At 64.1% G+C, this 27,774-nt stretch overlaps 3 protein-coding genes across 12 annotated transcripts in view; 2 read left to right on the forward strand and 1 right to left on the reverse strand.

Annotated features, from left to right (window-relative positions):
- The first annotated feature begins 1,067 nt into the window (after positions 1-1,067).
- Positions 1,068-7,558, forward strand: CDHR5 (cadherin related family member 5). The gene is made up of 15 exons (XM_042906621.1): positions 1,068-1,122; positions 1,204-1,379; positions 1,780-1,830; positions 3,170-3,262; positions 3,389-3,490; positions 3,602-3,712; positions 3,802-3,972; positions 4,558-4,648; positions 4,822-4,919; positions 5,021-5,221; positions 5,305-5,418; positions 5,496-5,583; positions 5,727-6,038; positions 6,576-6,781; positions 7,121-7,558. Exons 1-15 carry the CDS (start codon positions 1,068-1,070, stop codon positions 7,556-7,558), a joined length of 2,307 nt encoding a protein of 768 aa, XP_042762555.1.
- Positions 7,559-8,756: 1,198 nt separating this feature from the next.
- On the forward strand, positions 8,757-11,878 carry IRF7 (interferon regulatory factor 7). Of its 2 annotated transcripts, none has more exons than XM_042904455.1 (10): positions 8,757-8,836; positions 9,097-9,413; positions 9,497-9,659; positions 9,742-9,949; positions 10,180-10,238; positions 10,331-10,538; positions 10,715-10,810; positions 10,888-11,397; positions 11,489-11,607; positions 11,681-11,878. In XM_042904455.1, exons 2-10 carry the CDS (start codon positions 9,394-9,396, stop codon positions 11,834-11,836), a joined length of 1,539 nt encoding a protein of 512 aa, XP_042760389.1. In that variant the 5' UTR covers positions 8,757-8,836; positions 9,097-9,393; the 3' UTR covers positions 11,837-11,878. The 2 variants fall into 2 exon arrangements, with proteins under 2 accessions (XP_042760389.1, XP_042760390.1); XM_042904456.1 differs by having other exon boundaries at positions 10,183-10,238.
- Positions 11,879-12,050: 172 nt separating this feature from the next.
- The window catches only part of PHRF1 (PHD and ring finger domains 1), a 30,626-nt gene continuing 14,902 nt past the window's right edge, over positions 12,051-27,774 (reverse strand). For 7 of the 9 annotated variants that reach the window (XM_042904448.1, XM_042904453.1, XM_042904446.1 and 4 more), the window contains 12 exons: positions 25,199-25,296; positions 24,833-25,008; positions 23,852-23,981; positions 19,914-20,041; positions 18,693-18,874; positions 18,219-18,338; positions 17,587-17,741; positions 14,350-16,926; positions 13,924-14,081; positions 13,519-13,779; positions 13,300-13,428; positions 12,051-12,777 (listed from right to left, as the gene is read on the reverse strand). In XM_042904448.1, coding sequence (XP_042760382.1) covers positions 12,634-12,777; positions 13,300-13,428; positions 13,519-13,779; positions 13,924-14,081; positions 14,350-16,926; positions 17,587-17,741; positions 18,219-18,338; positions 18,693-18,874; positions 19,914-20,041; positions 23,852-23,981; positions 24,833-25,008; positions 25,199-25,296 — 4,258 coding nt within the window. In that variant the 3' untranslated portion in view covers positions 12,051-12,633. The remainder of the gene's footprint in view (positions 12,778-13,299; positions 13,429-13,518; positions 13,780-13,923; positions 14,082-14,349; positions 16,927-17,586; positions 17,742-18,218; positions 18,339-18,692; positions 18,875-19,913; positions 20,042-23,851; positions 23,982-24,832; positions 25,009-25,198; positions 25,297-27,774) is intronic. The other 2 variants (XM_042904454.1, XM_042904452.1) reach the window with 1 other exon arrangement.

The raw sequence follows: 27,774 nt of genomic DNA on the forward strand, positions 1-27,774 counted from the left end.
CCAGAGAGACAGAGAGAGACCCAAGCGTATGTCTTGGCTCCTGGTCCGAGCTCTGTGGCCTCAGACAAGTGGCTTGACCACTCTGAGCCTGTGGAATGGGGACGGTGATGACACCCCAAGTGGTGCTGGGGTCGCTGGAAGCCATGGAGGCCCTCCCAGTGCAGGCAGAGGCGCCAGGAGCCCCCGGTGCAGCAGCAGCAGAGCAAAGGCCTAGAGACCCGAAGGCCCACGACCGCCACGGTCACGGCAGCCCCTCTGCTGTTCCCATCCAGTGGCCTCTCCCCAGCTGCTGAGAGCTTGGGGGGGCCCTTGGGGGTAGGGCAGTCGGGTGCCTGTGCCCGGGAGCCTTGCCAGGACCCCCTCTTTGTCAAGCTCCAGAGCCCATGGGGAGCTGGGTTGCCCCCCAGGAGCCCCCAGCTGCCTGCTGCCATCGCCATCACGGTGGCCCTGCCCAGCCCCCCTTGGAGGAGAATGGCTTGTTTCCAAGACAGGCAGGGGTAACCCCGGACACAAACAACCTTTTCTTTCCAGACCGAGGTGGTTGGTGTGGGAAGAGGGTGGTCCTGCCGGGAGAACCTGGGCCCTGAAGCTGGCTCCCAGATGATTCGGGCAGAAGCGTCCAGCAGAGGGACAGCAGGCCCGGGGGGTGGGCACAGCAGACACAGGAGCCAGGGCTGAGGCCCCGCCCCAGTCCCCACTCCTCCAGGCTCTAACGCCCTGCCCCAGCTTCTGCCCCCCCAGGCATACCCCCAGCCACCCCACCCCACCCCGCCAGGCCCACGGTGCCCTGATCAGCTCTCTGAGCGACTTCCGCCTCCCACCTTGGCGTCTGTGAGTTGAGCCCCCGTGGGCCCCCACACGTGGCCCAGCTGGGCAACCACCAGGTCTCCCCTCCTGGCCACGGGCCGGGCCTGGCCAGGCGGCCGGCGAGAGCCCCCTTGGTGGAGGCCGGTGGCTTGTAAAGGATCATAACGTGGGGCGGTGCCTGGCAGGGGCGAAGGTCGCCCAGCCTGAGAAGGCACCAGCACCAGCGGCTCAGAGGGTCCCGCCGGTGGACGGCCGCCAAGATGGGGGCTTGGGCCCTGCTGCTGCTGCTGCTCGTGGCCACGGCCCAGGCCCAGGGTACCTGCGGGGCGGTGGCGGTGGAGCTGGGCAGCAGGTGGGTGGCGGGAGGGCACTGACCCCTCCTCTCCCACTCTCCAGTCTGCTCTGTGAGCAACACCTACTTCGAAGTCCCGGAGAACACGAATCAGAGCGAGCCCCTGGCTGACATCTATGTCCCTGAAGGCCAGCAGGTGACCCTCGGACCCTCATCCACCCCCTTGGCGTTTCGGATCCAGGGGACTCAGCTGTTCCTCAATGTGACTCCTGACTATGAGGTGTGGATGGCGGGCCTAGGCGGGGCACCCCCGCGGGGGCAGCTGGGGGGCTCTCCCTCCACAGGACCTGTGCGGGCACCCACACTCCCCCCCCCTCCCCGGAGAACGGCTTTTCCAGGGTCTTTGGGTCTCAGTCTGCCCGGGGGTCCTGAGGGTTCTGTGCCCGCCAGGCAATGACCCAGCCCTCTTGGGCCTCAAGGCTTCGTGGAGCACAGACCCCAGGGGGCGTGGGGCCCTTGGGGGCGCTGAGTGACCTCTGGACTTAGCACTGATGCTGGGGCCCCCGGGTGAGCGCCTGCCCCTCTCGGCCTGTCTCCTCGCTTGTGAAGCTGGGCCAGCGCGCTGCGATCAGCGGGGCAGGTGATCTCTGACACCTGTCTGTCCCCCCCTGCCCCCCCAGGAACACACGATGCTGCAGGCACAGCTGGAGTGCAGAAGAGGTGACACCGTGGTGAGTCCCCCCCATCCCACCCTGTGCTGCCACCCTGACCCTGTGACATCAGAGCACTCTGCCTGGTCCAGGGCCACTCCCTGGTGACCTCACCCTGTGGCATGTTTTCAAGAGTCACTCCCGGCTTGGCGCCCACACTTCCTCCAGCCCAGACGCTGCCCTGGGCTCCAGACCCCCCACCCCAACACGGGAGGAGCCTCGCCCTGCTGGTTCCCTCGCCCCCCCACTCCCCCTTCACGTCTAGCAGCAAATCTGGTCACTCTGCCTCAAGCTGGACTCTAAGCCGACCAGACCCTTGGCCACCAGCATCTCCTTTCTAGAAACTTCCAACTGACAACTGGTCTGCTCGCTCCCCTCTCGGCCTTGGCCACCCCAGTCCAGTCTCATCGTGGCAGGACGATCTGATCAAGCAAGCAGCCCGTCCCTGCCCTGGACGCCCCCGGCTGCTTTCTCACTTAGAGCCAAGGCCAAGTGCGTTGTGCGGTGGGCAAGGCTGGGTGCATGGACCCCCACCCCGCTCCAGCTGGCCCTGTGCCCTCTCCCCGGATGTGCACCTGCCTGCCTCTCTCACCATCTCTTGACCAGTCTATTCTAAGCTGCAACCCCAGCCCCATGCACCTGTCAGCTTACAGGAACCACTGTCCGCTCTCCCTGTCCTCGAGGCCTGTGGGTGTCCCCCACAGACATCATGGCACACCACCCACAAGTATCTCAGGACGAGTCTCCGAAAGCCAAGGACCCTTCTTAGACACGACCGTCACATTGCTGTCACCTGGAAAAAGTAGAAACTTCTCAGCATCACAAGACCCCCGATGTCCGCCTCTCCCCACAGTGGGGGTCTTTCCCAGTTTGTTGAGTCAAGACCCCAGGGTGGCCACCTAATGAGACTGGCTGCTCTGTGTCTCAGGACTCTTTCCTCCCTTCTTCCCTCCCTCCCTCTTTCTTTCTTGTTAAAGTTTATTTATTTATTTAAGTAGTCTCTCTGCCCAACGTGGGGCTCGAACTCGCGGCCCCGAGATCAAGAGTCGCGCGCTCCCTCTTAAGCCTCTTTCAACCTGTGTGTTCTCCTTTCTGTTTTCCTTTTCCTTTGAGAATTATTCTCGAGGCAACTCGACTGCTTCACCATCGCTCTCATTTGGGATTTTGCTGGCCACCCTCCTGCCCCGCCTACCCGTGCCCGGTTACTGTTCTCGAGGGTACTCACCACCTCCTGTGCTCAGTAGTCGCTTCCTGCTGTCCGTCCGCAGTCCCTGTGAACCGTACCCCAGGCCATCAGAGCGGCCCTCCGCTGGGGTGGGGACCTGCAGGGAGGAAGCTGACCGCCACCCTGTCCCCCTAGGTGACCCTGCTGAGGGTGTTTGTGTTTGTGTTGGACATCAATGACAATGCACCCGTGTTCCCCTTCGTGACCAAGGTTGAGAATGTCTCTGAGGTGAGCGAGGGGAGCCAGGGGTGAGGGGCCGGACAGCAGAGAGCTAGTGGCCATGGCTTGGCCTCAGAGATCAGTCCATGGGGGGGGCAGGGGTACAGCTGGACCACTCCCCCTCCGTGCCCCCAGGACACTAAGGTGAACACCATCGTCGTCCCTGAGACCAAGCTGGAGGCCCACGATCCCGACAAGAGTGACATCTTGTTCTATACCCTCCAGGAGGTGACCCCGGTCAGTGTCCCCCGCCTCCGCACCAGCCCCACACCCTCCCTTCGGCCCCAGCCCCGCCCCGGGTCCTCCCAGGGTCTCAGGCTGAGCCCCATCCCCCTCCCACCTCCCCAGGGCGCCAGTAACTTCTTCTCCTTGGTGGGCACCAACCTCCCCGCTCTGCGGCTGGACCGGTCCCTGGACTTCTACCAGTGTCAGAACATGACCTTCCAGCTGCTGGTGCGGGTAAGCAGGCCTGGGCACTCAAGCCCCCACCTGAGCCGCCCCCAGCCCGGGGCTCCCGGGCCTCACCCGGCCGGGTTCGGCTGTTGCAGGACACACAGGAGCAGAACGCAGCACCCAGCCACACGGCCACGGCCACCGTGATCCTGGAGGTGCAGCCTGCTGACCTTCGGCCCCCCTGGTTCCTGCCCTGTGCCTATTCAGACTCTCACGTCTGCATCCAAGCCGAGTACCACGGGGCTGTCCCCACAGGGCACACGCTGGTACTGGGGGCAGGGAGGGGCAGAATGGGCATCGGGGGAGTGGCCTGGGTGCCAAGTTTGGTTGTCGTTTTTATGTGGACATCCCTTCGAAAGCCAGTCGCACCCAACCCGGGATGGGGAGACGTGAACGTCCTCTCTGACCTTGGAGGGAGGGCGCAGGCTCAGCTGTCCTGGGGCGGAGCCAGACAGCCCCTGGGGACCCAGAGGGTGGTGGCTTGGAGGGGCCACGGGGGCGGTGCTCCAGGGGGCAGCCGCCTCTCTGGCCGGTTGACTGTCCCCTCTGGGCCCCGAGAGTCACCTGGAGGCAGCGGAGGGCAGCGGGGCCTGGACCCGGGCTCCAGGGCCTCCCGCCGTACGGAGGATCCCCGAGCCCAGACCCTGTGTGACCTCTTCCTGTCCCGCGCCTGTGCTCCCTCTCCAAACTCGAGCTGTTCGGATCAATCCGATCAGAACTGGCCGGGTCCCAGAGGGTGTGGTCAGCAGTCGTGAGAGCCGACCAGCTGCCCCCTTGAGGGGAGCGGGAGGGGGCGAGCTAGGGCTGGCACACCAGCCCCATGGTGCCTCCTCCTGTCCCCGTCCCCACAGCAAGGCCCCCTCACCCTGCGTCCTGGGCCCATCTATGCCGTGGACGGGGACCGGGGCATCAACCAGAGCATCCTCTATAGCATCGTGAGTGGTGAGTGTGCGCCACAGCCCTGCTTCTGTCCCCACACAACGTCCGGGACCCCATCCCCACCACGGGCGGAGGAAGCCCCAGGGGCACCTGCCGGGTGGGCAGAGCCAGCTGGGACTCTAGACCTCAGGCCTCCAGAGGCACCGAGAGGCCAGACGCTGCCACCACCCTCACAGAACGAGACGACGGCACGTTTGCCATAGACGCTGACTCGGGCAACCTCACCATGACCGGGGCCGTCCGCAGCCCAAAGACCTTCACTCTGCTGGTCAAGGTGGGCCCCCGGCCAGGCCTCCGAGCGCCCCTCCCGAGCTCCAGGCTGCGGCGCCCGCCCCTCCAGAACCTGCCGGTCACCGCGGCCTCCCCCACCCCTAGGGCGAGCAGGCCGACCACGCCCGCTACTCGGTGACCCGGGTCACGATCGAGGCCCGAAATGCCAACGGGAGCCTGCTCCAGTTCCCCGAGAGCCGGTACCGCGGCACCGTGGCTCTCGGCTCTGGCGCGGGCGTCCCGGTCAGGGACGCAGCCTCCCCCTCCCAGCCTCTGAGGATCTGGGCCTGGGACCCTGAGTTCCCGGTAGGCGGCGGCAGCCCCTCTGCGGGTGGGCTGGGGGGCAGTGGGGGCAGCCCGGGCCCAGGACTCACTGGGACAGTGTCCAGGACTTCGACTCCGCCATCACCTATCGTATCACCAATAACACCAACTTCCGGATGGATGGCGAGACCGTGGTGACCGCTGCCCTGCTGGCAGACGAGGGGGTCTTCTATGCAGAGGTAAGGGCGAGGGGACGTCTCCGAGGGGCAGGGATTAAGGCGGGGCCTACGAGAGACGAGCCCCCTCTCTGCCCCAGGTTGAGGCCACGAACACAGTGACCGCAAGTGGGGCAAGCACAGTGGTGGAAATACAGGTCCTACAAGAGGAGGCGCCCACCCCCACAGGTGAGCCTCCGGGGGACCCAGGTGACGGCTCAGCGGCGGGAGGGGGGGCTTTCTGCCACAGCCAGGGCGGTGCCTTCCCTGAGGCAGGCACGCTGGGGGCAGAGGCAAGCCCGCATCCTGCCCCTGGCCCCCAGGTCCCCCAGGCCCCCCAGAGCCCCCCACATCCCCAGAGGCTGGAGGAACATCGAGCAGAACCACCACTGCGGAAGCCCCCAGGCCCCCGGGGCCCTCTCAGGGGTCCTCCACGACCCGTTCTGGGTGGAGCACCGGCCCGCACCCTCCCTCGGGCGCAACTCTGAGGCCACCTGCCTCATCTACACCTGGGAGGCCCCCCAGTGTGGGAACTGGCACCTCCCTCCCACCAGCCTCACCCAGCGGGGGCTCAACACAGACGCTGAAGCCAAGAACCTCTCAGCCGATGTCCCCCGGGCCCAGCGGGGCCCCCCAGCCCTCAGGTAGCACCTCCCGGTTGCCCTAGAGTCACCCGGATGCCCCCTGACTCATACTGTGAGTGGTCCTGGGAATAACAGCAGGGAGGCTCCACCCCAGGTTGGCCCGGCAGGACCACGCCGACCGTAGGCCGCAAGGGAGTCTGCTCTGGTCCGGGCAGAGATGGGTTCGGGGGCCCCAACAAGGTAAACTGGGAAGGTGTGTGGAGGGTGGGGCAGAAGCCAGATTTGGGACCGAGGAGCCCCGCAATTCCAGGCCCCAGCACTGCCTTCAACCGCCTTCCTAGGGTGCTAGGCCCCTGCCTTCCCCTTGGAGCCAGTGGGCACGGATCCCCAGCTCCCTTGCCTCCCTTCAGCAGCCTGCCCCCGCCCCAGGGCCCCTGGGAACACACAGCCCCTTAGTTGGGGTGTCAGTAGCACCCACTCCCCAGAACCGCAGCTCTGGGAGGACGCCAAGCCCGGCTCGTGCTCGAGGCGTCCAGAGCCTGGTGCAGGCTGGAAAGTGCCGGCGGCGCCAACGGTAAGTGGCTGTCGGTGCTGCAGGGACGCCAGAGCCTGGAGGAGGCAGCACGGCAGGGGACAGCAAGCCAGGTGTCAGCCACACTGAGGACCAGCGCTTCTCCACCGTGGAGATGGCGGCCCTGGGCGGGGTGCTGGGCGCGCTGCTGGTTCTGACTCTGATCGCCCTCCTGATCCTCGTCCATAAGCATTATGGCCACCGGTTCAAGTGCTGCTCTGGTAAAGCTCAGGTGAGGCCCCGGGGGCCTTGGGGGAGCAGACAGGACAGGGACAGGGGAAGAGAGAGACAGGGACAGAGACAGACAAGGAGACAGGGCTGTGCAGGTGAGGACCGAGCCACAGAAAGATGGAGAGGGGGACAGAGGAAGACGGAAAAGGGGCAGGAGAGGGAGGCGAGGGGACACGGGGTGCAGACGCCGTAGCCCACGGAACGGGGAGGAGGCCGAAAAAGGCAGAGAAAGGAAGGACGAGAGCCTGGATCCTTGTCTCTGGGGAGGGCACCAGGGCTGGGGCCCAGCCCAGGCCTGGGGTCCTGGTTGATGTCCTGGCTGCCCCTGTCCCCTCCCCAGGAGCACCAGCACCCCCAGCTCTCGGGCTTTGACAACCAGGCCTTCCATGCTCCCCAAGAGTCCAACTGGGCACCGGCTCCCAGCCCCTCACCTGCCCCCACCCCGGCTGTGGCCCCGGAGCCTGCGCCCCCGGAGCCCCCCAGCCTCCAGTCCCTGGACCCTGCCTCCGAGTCCCCCGAGGTGGCCCGGGATGGGGGCGGCCCCGCGGCTATGAGGTCCATCCTGACCAAGGAGCGGCGGCCCGAGGGCGGCTACAAGGCCGTGTGGTTTGGCGAGGACATCGGGGCCGAGGCCGACGTGGTGGTCCTCAACACGCCCGCCTCGGACGCGGCCGGCGCTGCCGACTCCGGCAGCGAGGACAGCAGTGACGAGGCCGACGCCGAGGCCGAGGGCCCGGGCGGGGGTTCCCGCGACGACGCCAGCTCCACCTACGTGTAGCTGGGCTCCCTGCGCCCCTCGCTGGCCCACCCTGAGGTCGGCTGGGCTGCTCGCCCGCCCCCACTGCACAATAAAGCGACGATTTCCAAGCTCGGCTGCGCCAAAGTCGATGGGCGGCCGGGGCGCGCAGGGTCCCCCTGGAGCTGCCGCTGGTGGGAGGTGACGGCGCGGCCCAGCTGCTGGGACGTCCCCGGCCCCTGCCTGCCGGGCGAGGCCGCTTCCCGTAAACCACCTGCTGTGCCTGCCAGCCAAGGGGCTTCCCGGGCCGGTGCCAGCTGGTGGCCAGTTCCTCTCCTGGTCTAACCGCGCTGGAGGGGGGGCACCCTGCGCTGTGGATCCCCCCTCCCGACACGACATGCAGATTCTTGGCCTTGGGGAAACTGAGGAGCCGCCCTCAGGAACTCATTTTGGAGAGCAAGGTCCCTGGGGACCTTCCAGGGGGTCACAGCCAGTGTTGCGGTGAGGTTTGGTGCAGAAAGCAAGCACCGTGCTCTGAGGCACTTGGCCCTGGCGTCTGGGCTGTGACCTGTGGCTCCGAGCAGAGGCTTGCCTGGGGTGACAGGAGCTGGGAGCGGGCAGCAGGCCCAGGCCGTGGGCCAGCATGGCAGGTGGGGCTGGTCGGCTACAATCAGAGGCCGAGGGGAACCAGAGCCACGGAGTAAGGGACAGGGCCCCCTCTACTGGCCTCCCCAGGGGAGGACCGCCGGCAGGACTTCCTCTCTGAAGGCCACCACACTGTCTCTGGATCGTCAGTGTTTTTCCTAATGAAAAGTCATCACGAATCTCTTTGCAAATGTCTTCTCAAGGGCACTCGAGTGCTCTTGTCTGAACAATTCCCATCAAGACTCCAAGCCGTACAGCTGCCACATGCCCCACGCCGTCTCCCTTTGCCCACTTTTCCTTGAGAAAACAAGGGCCGGGTTTCGTGTGAGGTTCCCCAGCGCCTCCCCCCAGCCCCTCCGCTAGTCGCCGGGGGCCCCCGGCCGGCGGCATGTGCGGGAGGCGCCTTGAGGGAAAGGAGTGACTGGACCCCGCAGGGCCGGCCCCTCCCGCCGCCCCTCCGCGACCCCCGCCCGCCCGCCCGCACCCAGGAGCTGGCGCGAGGGGCCTGGGGCACCGTCGTCCAGAGCACGTGACTTCCTCGGCTGCACCTGCAGCCCCCTCCCCCCGCCCCCCGCCGGGCCCGCCCCCGGCCCGCCCCCGCCTCGCCTCCATAAAAGCGCTGGTTCCCGGCCCCCGGGAAGACGAACCGGCCCGCCCCGGTGACCCGGCGCCCAGGTACGTGTGGGGCGAGCGGCGCGGCGCGGCGCGGCGACGGGGAGGGTCCGGCCGGGGGAGTCGGGTCGGGACTGAGAGGTGGGGGCGCTGCCGGCAGAGGCCCCCCCCCCCCCACCCCACGAAGGTTTAGGTTTCGCTTTCCCGCTTTCCCGCCGCCCGTGGTTTCGCTTTCCCGCCGCCGGCGGTTTCGCTTTCCTGGCGTCCCGGGCGCGCCCCCCTCCCCGCCCCCCGCGAGCGGCCGTCCCGTCGTGTCTCCGCAGGGTCCCGCCAGAGCCCTCGCGCCGCGTCTGGGCTCTGGCTCCACACCTGTGACTTCATGCGTGCGGCCGCTCGGATCCCGCACATTTGTGGTCACAGCACGGCCACCGCCGGCAAGAATCCCACGCCTTGGCGACGTCGTGGCCATCAGCCCTCCCCCCGCGTCTGTGGTCCCAACACCTTGACAACGGGGCCACGCCTGCGACATCTTCGGTGACACGCGGGGAGCCCCCGTCACCCGTGCCCACCCCTCCCAGCACCGCCCCCCGCCCCCTCCGCCCAGGGCTTCGGAGGGAGTCATGGCCGCGGCTCCCGAAAGGTGAGCGCCTGTCCCGCCGCCAGGGTGCGCGGCCACGCCACCCGGCCGGCCGCGCCCTGACCCCGCCGGTCCTCCGCCCGCAGGGGGCCCCCGCGCCCGCGGTTCGCGGACTGGCTTCTGGGGGAGGTCGGCAGCGGCCGCTACGAAGGCCTGCGGTGGCTGGACGCGGCCCGCACGCGCTTTCGCGTGCCTTGGAAGCACTTCGCGCGGAAGGACCTGGGCGAGGCCGACGCGCGCATCTTCAAGGTGGGGCTCCAGCCAGAAGGGAGGGCCGGCCCAGGCCCCGGCCCGCGCCCCCAAGCTCACACCTTCTTCCCCCTGACCCCAGGCCTGGGCCGTGGCCCGCGGCAGGTGGCCGCCCAGCAACGGCGGAAGTCACCAGCTGGCTTCCGAAGGCCCGCTCCGCGCCAGCTGGAAAACCAACTTCCGCTGTGCGCTGCACAGCACCCAGCGCTTTGTGATGCTGCAAGACAACTCGGGGGACCCCACCGACCCGCATAAGGTGTACGCGCTCAGCTCCGCGCTGGGGTGGAGAGGTGAGGAGCCCGCAGGAGGCAGGTCGTCCAGGGCGGAGCCACGGTGCCAGCACGCGTTGGGACTTGGCACTGGGCAGATCTGTGGTTTCCAAAACTGGCCTGGAAGAGGCTGGAGCCCGGTCGGGGAGGGCGGGGAAAGCTTATGTGGCCCACTGGCACTAGTGGGGGGCGGGGCGGGGCATCCACACCCAGTGTCCCAACTCCCGAGTCTCATCCCAGTTCTCCCTCAGAAGGCCCAGGCACTAACCAGGGGGACGAGAAGGCCCCGGAAGACGCCCGACCCTTGATGGTAAGGTTGCTCTGCCCTCCCGGCTCCCAGGTGGGGGGGTCTCCACTCCTCGATGGAGCCAGGAGATGCTTACGCTGGCCCTTCTCCTGCAGGGGGGGTTCCCTAGGCCATGCCCGGCAGGAGCTGCTGCTGAGAGGCAGGGGCCCGGGCTGAGCTCTGAGCCCTGTGCCCCCAGCTCCCCTTCGGGCCCCACTGGCAATGCTGGGGACCTCTTGCTCCAGGCTCTGGAGCAGAGCTGCCTGGAGGACCATCTGCTGGAAGCTGCATGGGGGTTGGACCCGATCCCCCCGGAGGCCCCTGGTGAGACGCTGGGTTGAGTGGGAGTGCTCTGCCTTGCAGGGCCCCGTGCCAGGGGGAGGAGCAGGCAGGACCGCAGAATCACTGTGGAGAAAGGGGAAGGGGGGGCGGGTAACCAGTAGAGACAGTGCCAGCCACAGCTGGGCCAGTACAGCTGCTTCCTCGGTCACCCTCCTCAGGCCCAGCGCTCCCCAACATGGTGCCATACCTGCCTAGGGCAGTGGAGACAGCCCCCAGCCCCAGGCTGCAGGCCCTGCAGCAGGCCCAGGTGACAGGTGAGAGGAGTCGGGCGCAGGGCGTGAAAGAGGGAGGGGCTGGGGGACCCGGTGCCACCTTCCGCCTTCCTCCCCAGACGCAGGCCCGGCCCCAGCCCTGGAGCCCTGGCAGCCCCCACGGGAGGTGGCGCCTGGCATCCGGACGGCAGGTGAGGTCGTGGCCGGGCCCGGCCACTCACAGATCGGGTCACTGGCAGAGCCCGGCCCGGGGGCCCTGGAGGTGACCATCATGTACAAGGGCCGCACAGTGCTGCAGGAGACCGTGGGGCGTCCGAGCTTCGTGTTTCTGTACGGGTCCCCCAGCCCCGCCACCGAGGCCACAGAGCCCCAGCACGTGGCCTTCCCGAGCCCGGCCGAGCTCCCGGACCAGAAGCAGCTTCACTACACAGAGAAGCTCTTGCAGCACGTGGCCCCCGGCCTGCAGCTGGAGCTCCGGGGGCCCAGGCTGTGGGCGCGGCGCCTGGGCAAATGCAAGGTCTACTGGGAGGTGGGCGGGCCCCTGGGCTCCGCCAGCCCCTCCACGCCCCCGTGCCTGCTGCAAAGGAACCAGGACACCCCCATCTTCGACTTCAGCGCCTTCTTCCGAGGTCAGTGATGCACCCGACGGGGGCGGGGGGCCGCTGCCCTCCCCCGCCCCTCTCCTGCCCTCGCCCTGCTCACCACAGCCCTGCCCTACAGAGCTGGTAGAGTTCCGGGCTCGCCGGCGTCGGCGCTCCCCGCACTACACCATCTACCTGGGCTTTGGGCAGGACCTGTCGGCTGGGAGGCCCAAGGAGAAGAGCCTGGTCCTGGTGAAGGTGAGGCACGGGGTCCCGTGGGCAGGGCCGCAGGCAGCCCAGCCCGTCTGGCCTGACGACCCCCTCCCTGCAGCTGGAGCCGTGGCTGTGCCGGGCGCACCTGGAGTACGTGCAGCGAGAAGGCGTGTCCTCCCTGGACAGCAGCAGCCTCGGCCTCTGCCTGTCCAGCTGCAACAGCCTCTACGAGGCCCTGGAGCACTTCCTCATGGAGGTGGAACAGCCCGCCTAAGCGCCAGCGCCCTCTGCGGTCCAATAAAAGCAAGCCAAGAAACCGGCGCTGGTGTCCTGAGCCGGGGCGGGCTGAGGGGTGGGGCCGGGACTCAAGAAGTGGCCCCCCAGACTTCGAGGCTCCCCGCGCATGCCCCGGAAGGGAGGTGACCACCCCTCACCCGCCCACACACCCGTCCTTTTCTGTCTTCGTAATGAAGAAACAGGCCACACGCTTCAGAGCCAACAAACTCTACTCAGAATACAAAATGCTCTGGGGACAGCAGGTGTTTGCTCCTGCCAGGTGTGCTGGGGAGGGGGACGCGTGAATGGCCGACTCTGCGCCGTGTGCAGGGCTCTCCTGCCTTCCAGATCCACCAACACCGTGCTCTGCCCCATGGGAGGGAGCAAACCGCGTCATTTACAGAACATCAAACAGAAAACGTGGGAAGGGCCTTCCCTTAATAGGATGGAAAATAAAATGAGGCCATCTGTGAGCTGGGTCGGGGAGCCCCCCTGCATTCCCCTGGCCCCTCCTGATCCCAAAGGCTTCACCTTTCAAATACTGAGTCAATCAAGAAGTTTCTAAAGATAATCCATTTTTGATAAATTAGAACACCATGGAAACAGTGTGTATCTATAATATACATATAAAAAAGTCCAGTTTTGAACCGTGAGCAAGACAGGGGCACAGACCACGTGTGGTCACAGGAACCCTGAACACAGGAGTGATGGCTGTCTCCAGAGTTGTCTGCTCCTGCCTCTCCCAACAGAGTGGCTCCGGGATGGGGACTGGTGCCCCCTTGCTCTGTGCCCGGCTCAGCTCTCGGTGCCCTGGGGGGGTGCCTCCTCGCCGGCCTCAGCCCTCCTGTGTCTGCGCATGTGCCTATACTTGTCCACGTAGGCCTTGACCAGGTTGGCCACCTTCACAGGGTTGATCTCCCCGCTCTTGCTGTGGCATATCTGGGGGGCAGGGGGTGGTGGGGAGGCACAGTTTACTCAGATGTCCCCATAGTGATCATGGGCCCTCCCAGAGTCCACATCACAAGGGACAGAGCACTACCTGCCCACCTGCCTCCCACGACGGCTGAGGGTCCATCTCCAAGCCCCAGGGGTGCAGCCAGTGGGCTCCAGATCTGAACCTGACACCCTGGGCCTGAGAACTGCCCACCTCCCGGGGTCCCGTCTTCCTCCCGGCTGCAAGCTCGGTGTGCCAACTACCCTCTGCCACTCAGCCTATTTAACGAGTGACAAGGATGCTGTTCCGTCCCCTCACACACACTGGCTACTCTTCCTGAGCACCTACGAGCTAGAGTGACGGGACACAACCGGCCCCTGGTGGCCAGGTCACACCAATATTACCCCAGGCCTGGCTGCACAACCCCGGGCTGGAGCACCTTCCAGAGCCCGCATCAGCGGGTGACAGCACAGACCCGCCCCCGGGGACACCTGACCAGGGCGCAGCGCCCGCCCGCCCGCACCCACCTTCTGCACTGCCTTGCGGAGAATGTCCTTATACTCGTCCTTTGTCACCTCCCTCTTCTGATAGAAGGGCTTGATGGCCAGCTTCACCTCCTCCACCGCCCGCTCTTGCGTGTGCAGCTTCTTCATGTACTGAGAACAAGGACACCTGTGACCACCTGGCCCTGGGGGCACCCTTTGAGGAGAGGAGCCCGCCCCTGAGAAAGGAAGACGGACACTCACCTCCTCGGTTTTGGCCTTCTCCGCGGCAGGCCTGGGAGCAGCTGCTCTCTCCTCGGAGTTGCCAGCGACAGTGGCGTGGCCGGCCGGCTCTGAAGCCGTGGTCGGGGCAGTGGGCGCCGGGGCTGGGCTCTGTGCAACCCCACCGCTCGCCAGCGGGAGGCTCCCCTGCAGGATGAACTGGACCGTGGGCTGGCTGGCTGGCACGTAGGGCGGGAGACTCAAAGGGAGAGCTGGGGCGGTGGGCAGGTTGGGGGTATAAACCTGGGCAAAAATGCAGATCACTCAGCACAGACCTCAGGTTCCCGGCAGGAAGATCCCCGGCAGAGGGGGAAGTCCCTCAGCCCCAGCCCGGCACAGCCTGTGTGGCCCGGCACACGACCACGCCCCTCCGGCCCAGGCACCTACCTGAGCGGGCTCGGCGTCCGGGAAGCCAGACTCTGCATGTGCATAGCCAGGGGCAGGCGGCTCAGAGAAGGATGCCTGCTGGAACACCACCGAGGGCCCCACGTCTTCCGTTTCCCAGGCCCCCTCCCGGGGCTTCTGAGGCCTGTGGAGCGGCGTTCCTGAGGACCAACACGGGAGGTGGGTGCTCTGTGGTTACCCCTGGGCCACAGGCTGCTTCCTGGCTGGGAAATTCCAGAAAAGCATCCCAGCAGCAAGGACCACGGGCCAGGCTGCAGCCATCTCCCTGCCCCATGGCCTACGCTACTGAAGTGACCAAAGAGGTCCATGTACCACCCAGGGAGAGAAGACCGCCCCCACATACTGGTGGCCACTCCGGGCCACCCCCATCCTCACACGCTGCCCTGGCCACCCTGCCACCCTACTCACGCAGGCCTCGCTCCTCGGCAGGGACACCACTCTCCGCTTCCTGCAGGTTCCAGGTGACTCTCTTCACCAGGGCTTTTGCCCGCAGCAAGGGGGTCTGAGAGGCGCCTTCCTCCTTCCCCGCAGGCACCCCGACCCCAGCCTGGCTTCCCAGGGTGCCAGGCGCCGTGGCAGCCCCAGCAGCATCCTGCTGGAGCAAGGGTTTCTCTTGGGGGCCCTGTGCCTGGGGCAGGGGCTGCGCAGCCTCGTCATCGTGGATCAGTGCCACCTCGCGTCTGATGACAGCCACCAGGGCAGGGTCCTGCTGCTGGCTGGCTGGGGGCACCATTGGATTGGGTGGGAAGTCTCGCTCTGGGGAGGAATCTGTGCTCTCTGGGGAGGGCGGAGAGCTCATGTCATCAAGCTGCAGGAAGAAAGCATCACTTGAAAACTCCTCAAAGACGTGCCCGGCCTCGACAGAGTCTCCGTAATCAAGGTCCTCGGGTGGACATTCCGCGGGCACATCCGGGGCCTCCTTGTGGGCCTCGGCCCCTGCTGGAGAGGCGTCTGCTCCCACGGAGACCAGTGGCTTGGCCGGCTGCTCCCTGTCGGGCTTCTGCTCCTCCTGGGGAGGGGGCACCAACTTCCTCTCTGGAGAGCGAGGCCTCGGCCGCTTCTCATGGGAACGAGGCCGTTGGTGCTCCCGGGACCTGTGCTCCGTGCTCGGCGACCGTGGAGACCCGGACTTGCGCTTCCTCCGCTCCCGGGAGCTCCACCTGACGCGGGGGCGCTCCCGAGGGCTCCTCTCCCGGGGGCTCCGCTCCCTTGTGTGCCGGTGCCTCCGGGCCCTCTCCAGACTGCTGGGGGGGGAGCACTCCCTCCCCCGAGACCTGGACCCCGACCGCCTCCGCTTCCTCCTCCTGCTCTCCCTGCGTTCATGGGAGGAGCTGCCGGGGCTGCCTGAGCGGGACCGGGACCGTGACCGCCGCCGGCCGCGTCCCCAAGAGTCCCTCCTCCTCCTCCTGCCCTCATCCTTCACCTTCTTCCGCTTGGCTCGCTCACGGCTGCTGGAGTGGTCACTGGAGGACCTGCGGCCCCGGGCCTTGGGCTGCTGCCTCTTGGGGTGCCCTTCACCCACCGGTGGAGACACCGACCGTGAGCTCCTCTCCCCAGAGCGGGAGCCTGAGCGGGAGCCGGAGCGGGTCCTCCTGTGCTCCCTGTCCTCAGCCCGCTTCCTCTTGGCCTTCTTCCTGCCACGGGAGCTGGATGTGGAGCGGGAGCAGGATGGGGGCCTCAGCTCCACAACCCTGTGGGTAGTTGTCTGCGGGGCGCCTGGGCTGGGTGGTGCCCCCGGCTCTACATCGGTCACGCAGGTCACCGTCCGCTCCTCGGAGCCAAAGAAGGTACTGCAGGGCAGCTGGTCCCTGTCCTCCCACGGCTCTGGGGGGGATGGCCTCTGCGCTCTGGAGGCCGCGCCCTGGCCCTCGCGCTCCAGGTCGGAGGAACCCTCGGCAGCCCCCTCGCCCCGGAGCTCGAGTACGCTGGTGGAGGACCCGCGAGGGGACTCAGGCTCCGTCCCAAAGACCTTTTCCACCGTGTAGGAGGTGACACAGCGCACGGTCTGCAGCGCCGGCGCCTTTGGGCTGTCGATGGAGATGGTGCGCGTGATCTCAGAGGGCAGGAGGCCAGAGCCCAGGCGCTCGGGGCTGCTGCCGGCAGAACCGGAGTCAGAGCCTGTGGGGTCGAAGGGGTCGTAGATCTCGCTCTTGAGCTGCTTGGCCTTCCTGATGGAGAAGAGGGGAGCGGGGTTCTCTTTCCTCTGCACCTTATTGTCGACAGGCCGGAACGTGTTACAAAAGCCGGGGTTAGAGAGTCTGCCGGAATGTGCCGTGTTCCCGGGAATATTGATCCTGAAGCTCTCGAAGGTCGAGCTGACACCCTTCCCCTTTGAGGGTCCCAGCGTGGCGGGGGACTGGGATCCACCCCCTGAGTGTGTGCCAGGCTCCTGTGGGCCCCTGCTGCTGGGCTCGCCCTCTGCACGGGCCCCGTGGCTGGGCTGCCCGGGGCCCTCCCTGCCCGTGAGCCGGCTGATGCAGGAGCTGGGGATCTCAACACGCTGCTCACTGGTGGGGGCCGCATCCGCCCGCCGGCCGCCACCGTCCTCCCTTCTGACCTTCGGTATCCTGGGTAGCTCTGAGATGCTGGGCCTCCTGGGAGCTGGCTTCACGGCCTGTCCCTGCAGCGCACTGGCACGCGGCAAGTGAGAGCAGCTGCCCGAGGTCTTAGAGGACACAGAACTAAGGGGCCGAGCATGCCTGCTGTCGCCATCACATCCAGGGGCGTCACTGTGCTTTAAGCCAGGCCTGCTTACGTTTGACAGGTTCTGAGCCTGACCTGACGGAGGGGTCACAGAGGAGTCCAGTCTCACGGCTGCCGCTGGGGTGAGAGCGGGGACGCAGGAGGGGGTGGGACCGCCGTGGCAGCGCAGCCCCGCACTCTGGAGCCCGCTGCCTGAGCGTGGTGCTCCGGGCAGCAGGCAGGCTCCGGGGCCTCTGCCCCCTCGGGGTGGAGCGCCTGAGCTTCTCGGAAAGGAAACGGGTGCTGAAAGACACGAGAGTGAGTGGCCATCAGTTTCCACTGCCTCCTTTAAAAAGCGGTCATTTTGTTGGTCCAGATCGAGATGACTTTCTCTTAGAAGCTGGGCTTTTAAATTCCTATCCCTACTCACTCCTTGGGCTAGAGCCCTGTGCTCCTGGGGGCACGGGGTGAGAGGCCCCCCGGCCACACCCACGAGCAGTGCTCACTGGCCGCTGGAAGCGCCTGTGCCTGTTACACAGGGGGGCCCGGGAGGGGCCGCCCGGCTCTGCGCTGCCCTGCCCCCCATGGCTGGGCACCCCCAACCCCGAACACCCTCCAGGGCCCGGACGTGCAGGGGAGGGCTCCGCACAGCCGGTTCCGTGGGCTCTGTGAGAACACGTGCCAGCCACATGCCAGCCACGCAGGGTCTGTGGGCTGCCCGGAGACCCCACCATCATCTATACTCTCAGCCTGCAAACTCTGTCCAGAAAGCGATGTTGACTTAATAGAAACATGACCTCGCGTAGAAAACTGCCTTTAGGTACGTTTTGAACAGAAACCTATTTTAGTTCAACGGTCTCGTCAGGACCCGTGGCTCACATGCCCCTCTCAACCGCCCCGAGCATCGAGGCAGAGAGGGCGCCCCCGCAGGCTCCGCTGGGTGTCACGCAGAGGCCTCCTCACCTGCCTTCTTGGCACTGAGGGAGCCGTCCCGGTGGATGGTGATGTCTGCACCGTTCATCATCAGGAGGCTCTGGCCCGACAGGATGCTCCCCACTAGGTCTGGGACGGGGGCCTCGTCCACCTCTGGCTCAGGCGCCGCAGCGGGAACGCTCCTCCTGCAGGTACAGACCCGTTGCTGCCTCCCCGTGCCCCCCTGCCGCCCCCCAGGTCCCAGCCCTGCCAGACCTCGGTGTGGGGAGGGCATGAGACACCCCTGCCCCCAGTAGCTCTGACAAAAGCCAAGCAAGCAGGCTGCCTGGAGGTGAAATCCTCTGGTGCTTGTGGCCCCAACTGCTACCAACAGGCAGGCTATTTACTAGTTTTGTTGGTTTTTTCGTTTCGTTTTTTGTTTTTTTTTTTTTAATCAGGAGTGAAATAGAAGGAAAGCACCCAGCCAGGGGTGGCCGCCCTGGATAGCAGCCCTGTGACAGAGGTGGGCGGGCAGAAGCAGTCTCAAGCACCTGCAGCCTTCCTCCTGCTCCTCGTGCCCTTTATGGTGGCATGTCCTCGACAAACGGTCAAGGGAGGGGCCCCGGGAGAGGAGGTGCGCCAGCCCCCCCCTTCCCCCGACCACCGTCCCTGTTGGCACACACCTGGAGAGCCCCACGGACACGGGCCTGGCCACCGGCCGGTGAGAGCGCAGTGCCGACTGGGACAGAACCCTCCTCTTGGCGCTCAAAGGGGAAGCAGGGTCCGCAGACTGCTCCTCGCTGCTGGAGAGAGCACACGGGCCACAGGAGCGGTGACCCCCACGGAAGGCCCAGGAGACCCCTTCTCAACCGCACACATGGCGGCACCTGTGCCCCAAACCCGAACACGGGACCCACGTAGCAGCTTCGGGTCAGCAGCTGCATGCACCTCTGGGCGGGCCCAGGGCAGCAGGGACCGACACGCAGAACACCTTTCTCCCTGTTAGTGGCTGAGGACCTACGGTGTCCCTTCTGGGCACCACCTGGGGGGGGTCCGACGAGGGTGGGAGACTCAGGAACCGTCACCCTCTCTTGACAAACGTGGGATCTGGGGCCCACTGTCCACGAAAAGAGGGGGAAGCCCCTCCCTGCGGTTACCTGTCAAAGGGGTCCAGCTCATAGGGGTCTCCGAAGAGCGACAGAGTGGCCACCCCGATGTCTGCACGCATCAGCCCCAGAGAGGGGTCCGCAGGCTTGTGCACTGACGGGGTGCAGGCCCCGCGGACGGGACCCCGGAGGCCAAGCGTCCGTGCAATGCGGGACCGAGCTGTGGCTTCATTCTGAACCGAAGTCACAAAAAAACCAGGAAGGGTGAGTGAGGCTCTAGAAACACCAGCGCAAGGACTAGTCTGCACAACACACACCAGACTGAGGAAGCGCTAAACCACAGCTGACGGCTTCCAGTGGGGGAACAATAGCGTTTCAGAGGTTTTGCCCCAGAGTTGAGGACTACATCCCGACAGCCCCGACCCCCGCAACGCAAAACCACCGTCCGGTGATGTCCATCCACCCGAGGACGAGGGCTGGGGGGGCGGGCGCTCCCACCCCAAGCACGTGCGGGCAGCAGCCCCTGGGGCACCCTGGCAGGGAGACGCTGACACTCGCGGTCGGGCTCTGTTCGGGGCGTGAAGGGCAGTGAGCCAGAGGGCTGACGTCTGCACGGCGGGAAGCGGGCGTGCCAACACCCACGTGCGGCCGCAGCTTCGGCTTCCCGTCCCTCCAGGAGTTCCGTCTGGACGAACCACCACAGCAGGTGCTCGAATGCCCCGCCGAAAACTAACAGAAGCGTCTATGTGAGCGTATACCATGTGCGTGTGTGTTAACCAGGCAAAGGCGACGACCCTGAGCAGGAGTTCACACACGGACGCGGCAAACGCTTGGCTGCAACTGAGCTTTTTATGTTTTATGTACTGGTGTGCTTTAACCGTCCAGCCCGGGAGCTGGGGCGAGGACAGACACCACGGAGCAGGACGCACAGCACAGGCGGGCGCTCACCCGCTCTGAGGGGAGGCGCGCGCACACTCAGAAGGCCCGTGGCAGACACGCGAACGAGGGTAAGGAACAGCCTGGGACGGCGTCCACTCCCCACCCTCTGGCCTGTCTGCCCCTTCGCACCCCACAGGGCCCACCTCTGGGGTGCCCGGAGTTGCACACGACCCCTCCCTCCGGATGCCCAGCTCCAAAGGGTCCTGGCAAAACTCCTGTCCCAGCCCCACCTTTACTCTCTGCTGCAGAAAAGGCTCATGTTTATCAGCGACTCTCTAAGTAAACAAGAAAGGAGGCTTCGTCTGAGTCCCACCCCGCTATCCGAGGGGCTACCTTTGACCTCTTCCCTTTTCTCTTCTTGGCACGACCCTGGCGTTTCTTAGACCTCGTCCCGGAGCCCCTGCTCTTCACAGACGACCTGGACTGGGTCTTCCTTCTTCCTGACACCTTCTTCCGTCTCCCTACAAAGAGGACATTGAGAGTCTGTGCTTTACTGTGCGCCCTCAGGCCCCCACCCCACCCCACCCCACCCCACCCCACCCCACGTGTCCCCCTCCACGGACGTGCCGTGCACTGCCAGGACCCGGCACAGACAACTATACGTAGTGGCTTCAGGTTTTTAAATGGAGAAATCACGAAAAAACAGTGCTTCCTCACAAAGGAGCAAGAGAGGGAACGCAGCGCACAGCAAGGACAGAGTGTGACTCTGGAGTTCGCTCTGATCCGTAAATCTGACTTTTGTCACCAGTAAATATTTTACATCGTTATGAAACAAAATTAAATGGGGGGAAAACAACAAACAAAAAACCCCCTGACGACCAAGTTAGTAAAATGAAACAAAAGATCTGTGTCTGCTTGATCTGACCAGAGGACTCCTCCCAACAGACTTAAAAACCGCCACGTATTTCCAGTAACACATCCCAGAGATTAAAGTGCACGAACACCCAGGCTTCAGGTGGGTCCGTCTCCTCACGGGTGCCACCACGGGCTCGGGGGACCCTAATTCTAGGACACTCCAACACCCCCTGGAAAACCGCAGGGACCTCAGCCTGGAAGGAGGGGATTCTAAGGAGACAGAGGGATCGGCCCTCGTGACGTACGCTATTGAAACACATCAAGTGTATCTAGCTCCCTAAGTTCACGATGGGGCTAAAAACCCTAAGCGATCGTGATCGCTGCTGAGGAGGCTACTAGCCACGCGGTGGTTCTGAGAACTGGTCAAGAAAGGAAACAAGCCAACGCCTTAAGTGCTTTGCCCACAAAAACCGCAGGAGTGGGAAGCAGCCAGTGCCAGGAGCAAAGGCTCTCTGCACCTTCCTCGGTGCGAGCGCGGGTCTGAGCTGAGCGTGGAGCGCAGAGACCGCAGCCAGGGAGCCCAGCAGTCACTGCTGCCCACCACCCCGCCCCCTCCCCGGGCAGCTGGCAAACACAAAAGCAAAGAGCTAAGGACGCACAGCTCCACCAGCGGCCTGCGGTCTCTGCCCGCCGGGGAGCAGCGCGTACGGGCAACCCGGTGCCCCCACTGTCAAGACGACACAGGGACACTTACCAGGCACAGCTGCTGGTGCAACGTGGATCTTGTTTGGCTCTGGATTCAAATATACTATTTTTAAAAATTCTACCTCACTTACGATACAATTAGAACCTTCAATACTAACAGACTCATGGGGTTAAGGAATTACTGTTCCCCTTCCCAGGTGCAACAGTGATACTGTGCTTAACTTAAAAAAAAGACGGATGGGGCGCCTGGGTGGCGCAGTCGGTTAAGCGTCCGACTTCAGCCAGGTCACGATCTCGCGGTCCGTGAGTTCGAGCCCCGCGTCAGGCTCTGGGCTGATGGCTCGGAGCCTGGAGCCTGTTTCCGATTCTGTGTCTCCCTCTCTCTCTGCCCCTCCCCAGTTCATGCTCTGTCTCTCTCTGTCCCAAAAATAAAATAAAAAACGTTGAAAAAAAAAAATTAAAAAAAAAAAAGACGGGGCGCCTGGGTGGCTCGGTCAATTAAGCGTCCGACTTCGGCTCATGTCATGATCTCACGGTTCGTGAGTTCAAGCCCCACGTCAGGCTCTGTGCTGACAACTCAGAGACTGGAACCTGCTTCGGATTTTGTGACCTCCTCTCTGTCCCTACCCTGCTCGCACTGTCTCAAGAGCAAATAAACATTAAAAAAACTTTTTTTTTTAAAAACCAAAGGAGAAAGAAAAGAAAAGAAAAGAAAAGAAAAGAAAAGAAAAGAAAAAAGAAGGAAGGAAGGAAGGAAGGAAGGAAAGAAGAAAGGAAGGAAGGAAGGAAAAGAAAAGACACAAAGGCCGTGCTTCCAGGGCTCCTGGGAGGGAGCAGGTGAGTGAGGGAGAGGGAGGCCAGGCCAGGCTGGCTCCGTGGGGACTCCACTCGTTCGTCCCAATGTTTCCACCACTTTGGCAAAAGTCTATAAAAAGCGTTAAAAAACTCACTAGCAAAGCCAACAAAAGAAAACCAAACCAGCAAAAAGGCACAACCAAGCACAGATCTATGCAGCTGCCCGCACACAGGTAGAGTGCACACCAGGGGCTTGGTGGTGTGCACGTGAGGGACAGGGGAAAACCCCTGCAGTCAGTCCTGCCTGCTCAGCGCCGGCACGACCCAGCCGTGACCCTGAGGCCACTGTCTAATGGAGAATCAGCGAGCAGGCACGGTGCTGGCCCCGAGGGGTCGAGTTTCTAACACAAGGAGACACAGACGAGAGACACGAGGAAAACCTCAGGAACGGTATGACCGTGGTGTGGACTGCCCAGCTCCAACAGCCGGGAGCGATGACCGACCCCTGGCAGAGAACTCGCACGGAGCTCAGTTTGCTATTGTGAGTCCTGCTCCGGCGGACAGGAGAGAGCATCCCCGAGAAAGGGGAGAGGCCACACGAGGCACGCGGACACAGGTGGCCACTCCAGCACAGCCCCAAGCAGGAAGCTGGGACAGCACCGGGTCTCCGCCCTGACGGCGGGGGACACAGGGCACGTCCAACACATACCGAGTCACAGGAAAGCTCACTGGCATGGTGAGGACACACGCCGCCCGGTCCCTGCGTGGGCGAGGACGCGCAGCACTCTGGTTCACAGACTGCCGACAGGGGTACGAAGTGCTACGCGACCTGGGACGCACATCTACCCAATGAGCCAGCAGCCGGGTCCTGTGCTGACCCGAAATGAAACCCTGCCCACAGGAGACGGGTACGAGAACGGGCAGGACTTCGCGCCTTTGTCCTCCACGGCCGTGATCACAACACAAAGTCAACCCTCGACAGCAAAGGGGACAAAGTGCGGCCTTTCCGTGTGTGGGGGGGCAGACTGTGGGGGGGGGGGGCGCTCCCTCAACAACAAGCAGAAGCCAGCCAGCCAGCCACTGCCAGCCACTGGCACCCATAACCACACACGCTAAGCTGGAGCACACTCAGCACCTCACAAAGGTCTCATTACGTGAAGTCTGAAAACACACCAAACTGACACCCAGCGCTGAGGAGGACAGCAGGGCTGCCTGGCGGGGCTGGGACGGGACCTGCCTGGGACTTGGGAACCGGCTGGGACGGGACCCGCCTGGGACGGGACCCGGATGGCGGGGCTGGGACGGGAACCGGCTGGGACGGAACCCGCCCGGGACGGGACCCGGCTGGCGGGGCTGGGACCTGGCTGGCGGGGCTGGGACGGACAGGGCCAAGCCAGCTGGACGTTACGTCTGTCAAACCCGGAACCACACGGAGCGGACACACCACACTCTTATCTCGATGAAGCGGACTTTAAAGACCTCGGATCATAAGACGTGAATAAGACAGGTGTCCGTGAGGCCGCACTGGTCACACGTGATGGAGAAGGAAAAGGGCCCCTGGGAGCACAGTGCTAGCTGAAGAACGCACAGCTTGGAGACACGTGGCAAGAAAGCAATGAATTAATCATTGTTAATTGCTCCCACACAGCAAAGTCCAGAACCGGGGTCTTCCTGATCTACTGTGGCATTTAGGGAAAAGAAAAGGCAATTCTGCCAAATTCTCCAGAAGCTTCCTGACCAACGACATGAAGGCCAAGTGGCCCCGACACGCACGCAGAGAGCATGGCCGCAGGGACCTCACCGCCCACAGTGGGTGTTCGCAAGGATGACGCGGACCAGACCCAGCTGGCCCACAAGACGTCCGTGTGCCACTTCTGCTACCTGAAAACCCAGGTGACGGCGGCAGGAGGGACTCCGGGGGAAGGCCCTGCGGGGCGAGCGTGCGGCCCTCACCGAGCCAGCACACCCGGGCTTACCTGCTCTCCTCCTGCGTTTTGCGGGGGCTCGGGGCGCCACGGGGCGCTGGTACACGGCAGTGCTCAGACCGGCAGCGACAGCCTCAATGGTCTCATCCAGCAGAGAAGACATGAGGTACCGTGGGACATGCTACACGGGAAGGAGGGTGCCGTCAGCAAGGCGACTGCCCTCAGACTGTTCATACCACCCGCTGTGCCCCGTGAGGACTCTGGGCATTCCTGCCGGGGAGCCCCCGAGGGACAACCCTGCACACACCCCCGCCAGGCTAACCGCAAAAGCCAGACGGCCACCAAGAGCTTCCTGTGGGCACTACGGGGCCGGGGGTGGAGGGGTGGGGGGGTGCTCCTGAGAAGCAAGTTCAGGGTGAGAATAAAGAATGAGGGCCAGGAAGGCCGCAAGGAGCCAACGGCACAGCCAGTGCCAACGAGTCAGCACGCCGTGCCGGTGCAGAGCCAGCCGGCATAGTCTGGGGACCAGAGAGAGGAGATCGAGGGAGAGAGAGGAAAGAGCAGCCAGAGCAGGGCACCAGGTGGACACAGGAGCGGGTGATGGCGTGGGGCACCAGCCCCCACAAAGTCCTCCGCCCCTCCCCATCGGCTGACGCCCCCCTGGGTGAGCACGCCGACCTGTGACAGGCACTGCTGCCCCCGGTTGGTGTTGCTACAGGACGGGGCGCACACCCGGAGGGAGGCTGGAAGGGTCGGCGTGGGGCCCTCCCTGCAGGACTGTGGACTGGAAGAGACCAGCTCTCTGCTCCTGCCCCCTCGGGCCTGCCGGGCTCGGTTCCCCGCACGGCAGCCAGGACACGCCCGCAGGTGCACGCCGCTGCCCTCGCAGGCCCCACCCTGCCGTCCGCACCCCTCCGCTGTGCCCACCACCCAGAGCATTTGGGCAGCCAAGGTGCACCAAGACGGGGCGGGCGGCCCCCAGAGGGGCTGAACCAGGAGCAGCCTCGCAGCCACAGCGTCGTGCGCACCCACCTGGATTCTCCTGGCGGTGGAGATCCGATTCCGGTTCACGGTCGCTCGGACCCTCTCGCTCTGTCGTGTCCTGGCAATGGCACGGGTCCTCCCCACGTGAGGCCGAAGCCGGCTGGTGGTGGGCACCACGTCAGCCAAGATCAGGGAGACCTCCTCCTCACTCACGGGACCTGCATCTGGGAAGAAAGAAAACCCTGGACTGATGTGGGGCTGCCACGCCCCCATCCTGGCAGGGGGACTGAGTGGGAGGCAGGGGGCATCCCCCTGGAGCCTGGGCTGCCCTGCTGGAGAGCCCCGCAAGTTCTCCCACAAGACGAGAAGCCCCCCGCCCCCCTCAGCACGCCCTGCCTGAGAAGGAAACCTTACCAGCGGTGGGAGCAGCTCCAGGGGCAGCACATTCGGGACAGAACCACTCGTCCACTGGTACCTCTTGGAGAGGAGGGTCCAAACATTCCATGTGGTACCTACCGGAACACAAGGGTGGCAGACAAGTGTCAGTCTCCCTGCCGTAACCGAGTGAGCCACACAACGGTCATCCAAATGTGCCCCAAGGCCGCTGTGCACCCTGCGATAGACTGGACTGCGTCCCCTGAAAGCAAACACTCAGTGTGACCGTATTTGGAGATGGGGCCTCTGGGGAAGGGGGGAATTAAATGAGGTCATGAGGGTGGTCACCGTGGACCCAGGTCCTTAGGAAAGGGAGCGACCCAGAGCTCCCTCTCCCCAGCAGAGGGGACACCACAAGCACACAGCAAGAAGGTGCTGCTGGCAGCCTGGGTCATCTCCCCAGAGCCTGACCCTGAGGCATCTGGAGCCCACCCAGAGGTGCGCTCAGATGGGAGACAGCAGGCTGGTGATACTCCCGCAGTCCTTCCCGGGGGCATGCTGGGGATCTCTGCTCACCAAAAGGGGCCCTGACAGCCCCTGAACCCTGCAGGGGAGGCACACTACGTGGACGGACCGAGCTAAGAAAGTGGCCACCTGACCCGGGCCACTGCGTCCTGTGGGGGCTCTGCCGCTGACCATGGCAGGGATCTGGCGCCTGACTGTGGCTGGAGGCTCATCTCTGGTTGGCAGACGTCAGCTTGCCCTCCCCCAACCCGGCTGTCACTCAGCAGCCCCGAGAGTTTCAAATGTTGACACCTTATACTTCATACTCCAGTCTGAGAAGCTCAGGGAAAAAGAAAGGTTCTGTCTGCTGAAAGCAAACGGAAATGTAGCCTAACCGTGGTTTTCCAGGTGCTTCAATCCAGTCTTCATGGAAAGCAGTTTGGGAAGAGTCACCGCTGGCATGGGCCACCTGTGCCAGCCTGCTCCAAACTTCATCCCAAGACCCCACACAGCCCTGAGCCAGGCAAAACCCCATGCGGACACCCTGCCCTGAAGACACGAGGGCAGACTCAACTCTGCTCACAGACCACGTACTGCCCACGGTGCTGGCACACGAGCAGCCAGGGACACAGAATTCCAGGTGGAAGCCCTCACTCCATGAACCCCTCGCCAGGACCTCACATGAGGACCGCAGGGATGGGGGTGAGGGGGCTCCTCCTGGAGTGTAACTCAGCCCAGCGTCAAGTCCTAGGGAGCACCCCAAAACCCCAAGTAGATTCCAGCCTCAGAAGATCTTCTCCTACGTGGTCTCGGGAACAAAATCTCACAAAGCATTCCAAGGATCCAACGTGGGCCACCCTACGTCCTCCTCACACAAGCTCCAGGGCCTCAAGCAGAGGCCACTGGTGCGTGTGACGGGTGCCCAACCCGGCCAGCCTACGTCCAGCACAGTCACCCCACGGGGTAGACTCACACCCAGTGAGGGCCACAAGATGCCCATGAGGATGGGGGCATAGCTCCCGTGCCAGGCATGCTGCTCTGCCCAGCAGTCACAGCCACCGAGAATGGACCGCCTACCCAGCAAGGACAGCTGTGGCTACCTGATGCGGTGATGTCAACTGTCTCCCTAGTGACTGCCCCTCTATGTTAAACAGAGAAGTTTAAAAAAATCAGAGATGCTCTTTATCTTACTTCCTGTAACAATGAAAGGATGTGGCGTATTCCTGTTATCTACAGAAAACCTTATGACTCTATTTTCAGAAGAATAGTAGAGTAATTTCAGACTTGATTTTTAAGTTAAAAAACAACCGTTAACAAAAACTGAGCAGACTGCAGGGGTGCCTGTGGGGCTCAGTCACCGAAGCATCTGACTTGGGCTCAGGTCAAGATCTCTCGGCTCATGGGTTCGAGCTCCACGTCGGGCTCTGTGCTGACAGCTCAGAGCCTGGAGCCTGCTTCGGATTCTGTCTCTCCCTCTCTGTCCCTCTCCCGCGCGCGCGCACGCGCTCTCTCTCTCTCTCTCTCAAAAATAAAAAAACATTAAAAAAACAAATTGAGCAGACTGCAAATATTAACGGTCTGAGGACGTTTGGACACGTAAGACCTGCACTCAAACAGCTGTAACGTTTAGCTCTACCAGCACCTTTTGTACTGAGTGCTGTCCGCAAGGCTAGCAGAAGACACCCAAGTTTAGCACTCGGCTGGGGGGCCCCGTGGGCTGCAGAGGCAGGGCCAGTGACAAGGGCCACAGGCAGGCCTTCTTCCCACCTCGAATGGCCTCTCCTGTGGCATCCAGCTGTCCCAGGACCTTCCTTCACATGCCCAGAATGGCCACGAACACACCGGGAAAGGATCTGTTTTAGGCGTGAGCAGAGTTCTGAGGGCTAAGCTACCCTCTTGGCCCCAGGTCCCTACGAAACCACATTTCTTCAGCTTCCTGCTTGCACTCGGTCCCATCAGTAAATTAGCACAGGGACAGCAAGAGCAGGGCGCTGGCTCTGTCACCCAAGGCAGCACCCTCCTGTCCGCCAGACTCACAGCCACCAGTGAGCGGGGGCTGTCAGACAAGGCGACTCCCGGAGACCCCACACTGGAGCACCGATCCAGCACCC

The sequence above is a fragment of the Panthera leo genome, chromosome D1 (genome assembly GCF_018350215.1).
Source record: "Panthera leo isolate Ple1 chromosome D1, P.leo_Ple1_pat1.1, whole genome shotgun sequence".
Lineage (NCBI taxonomy): Eukaryota > Metazoa > Chordata > Mammalia > Carnivora > Felidae > Panthera > Panthera leo.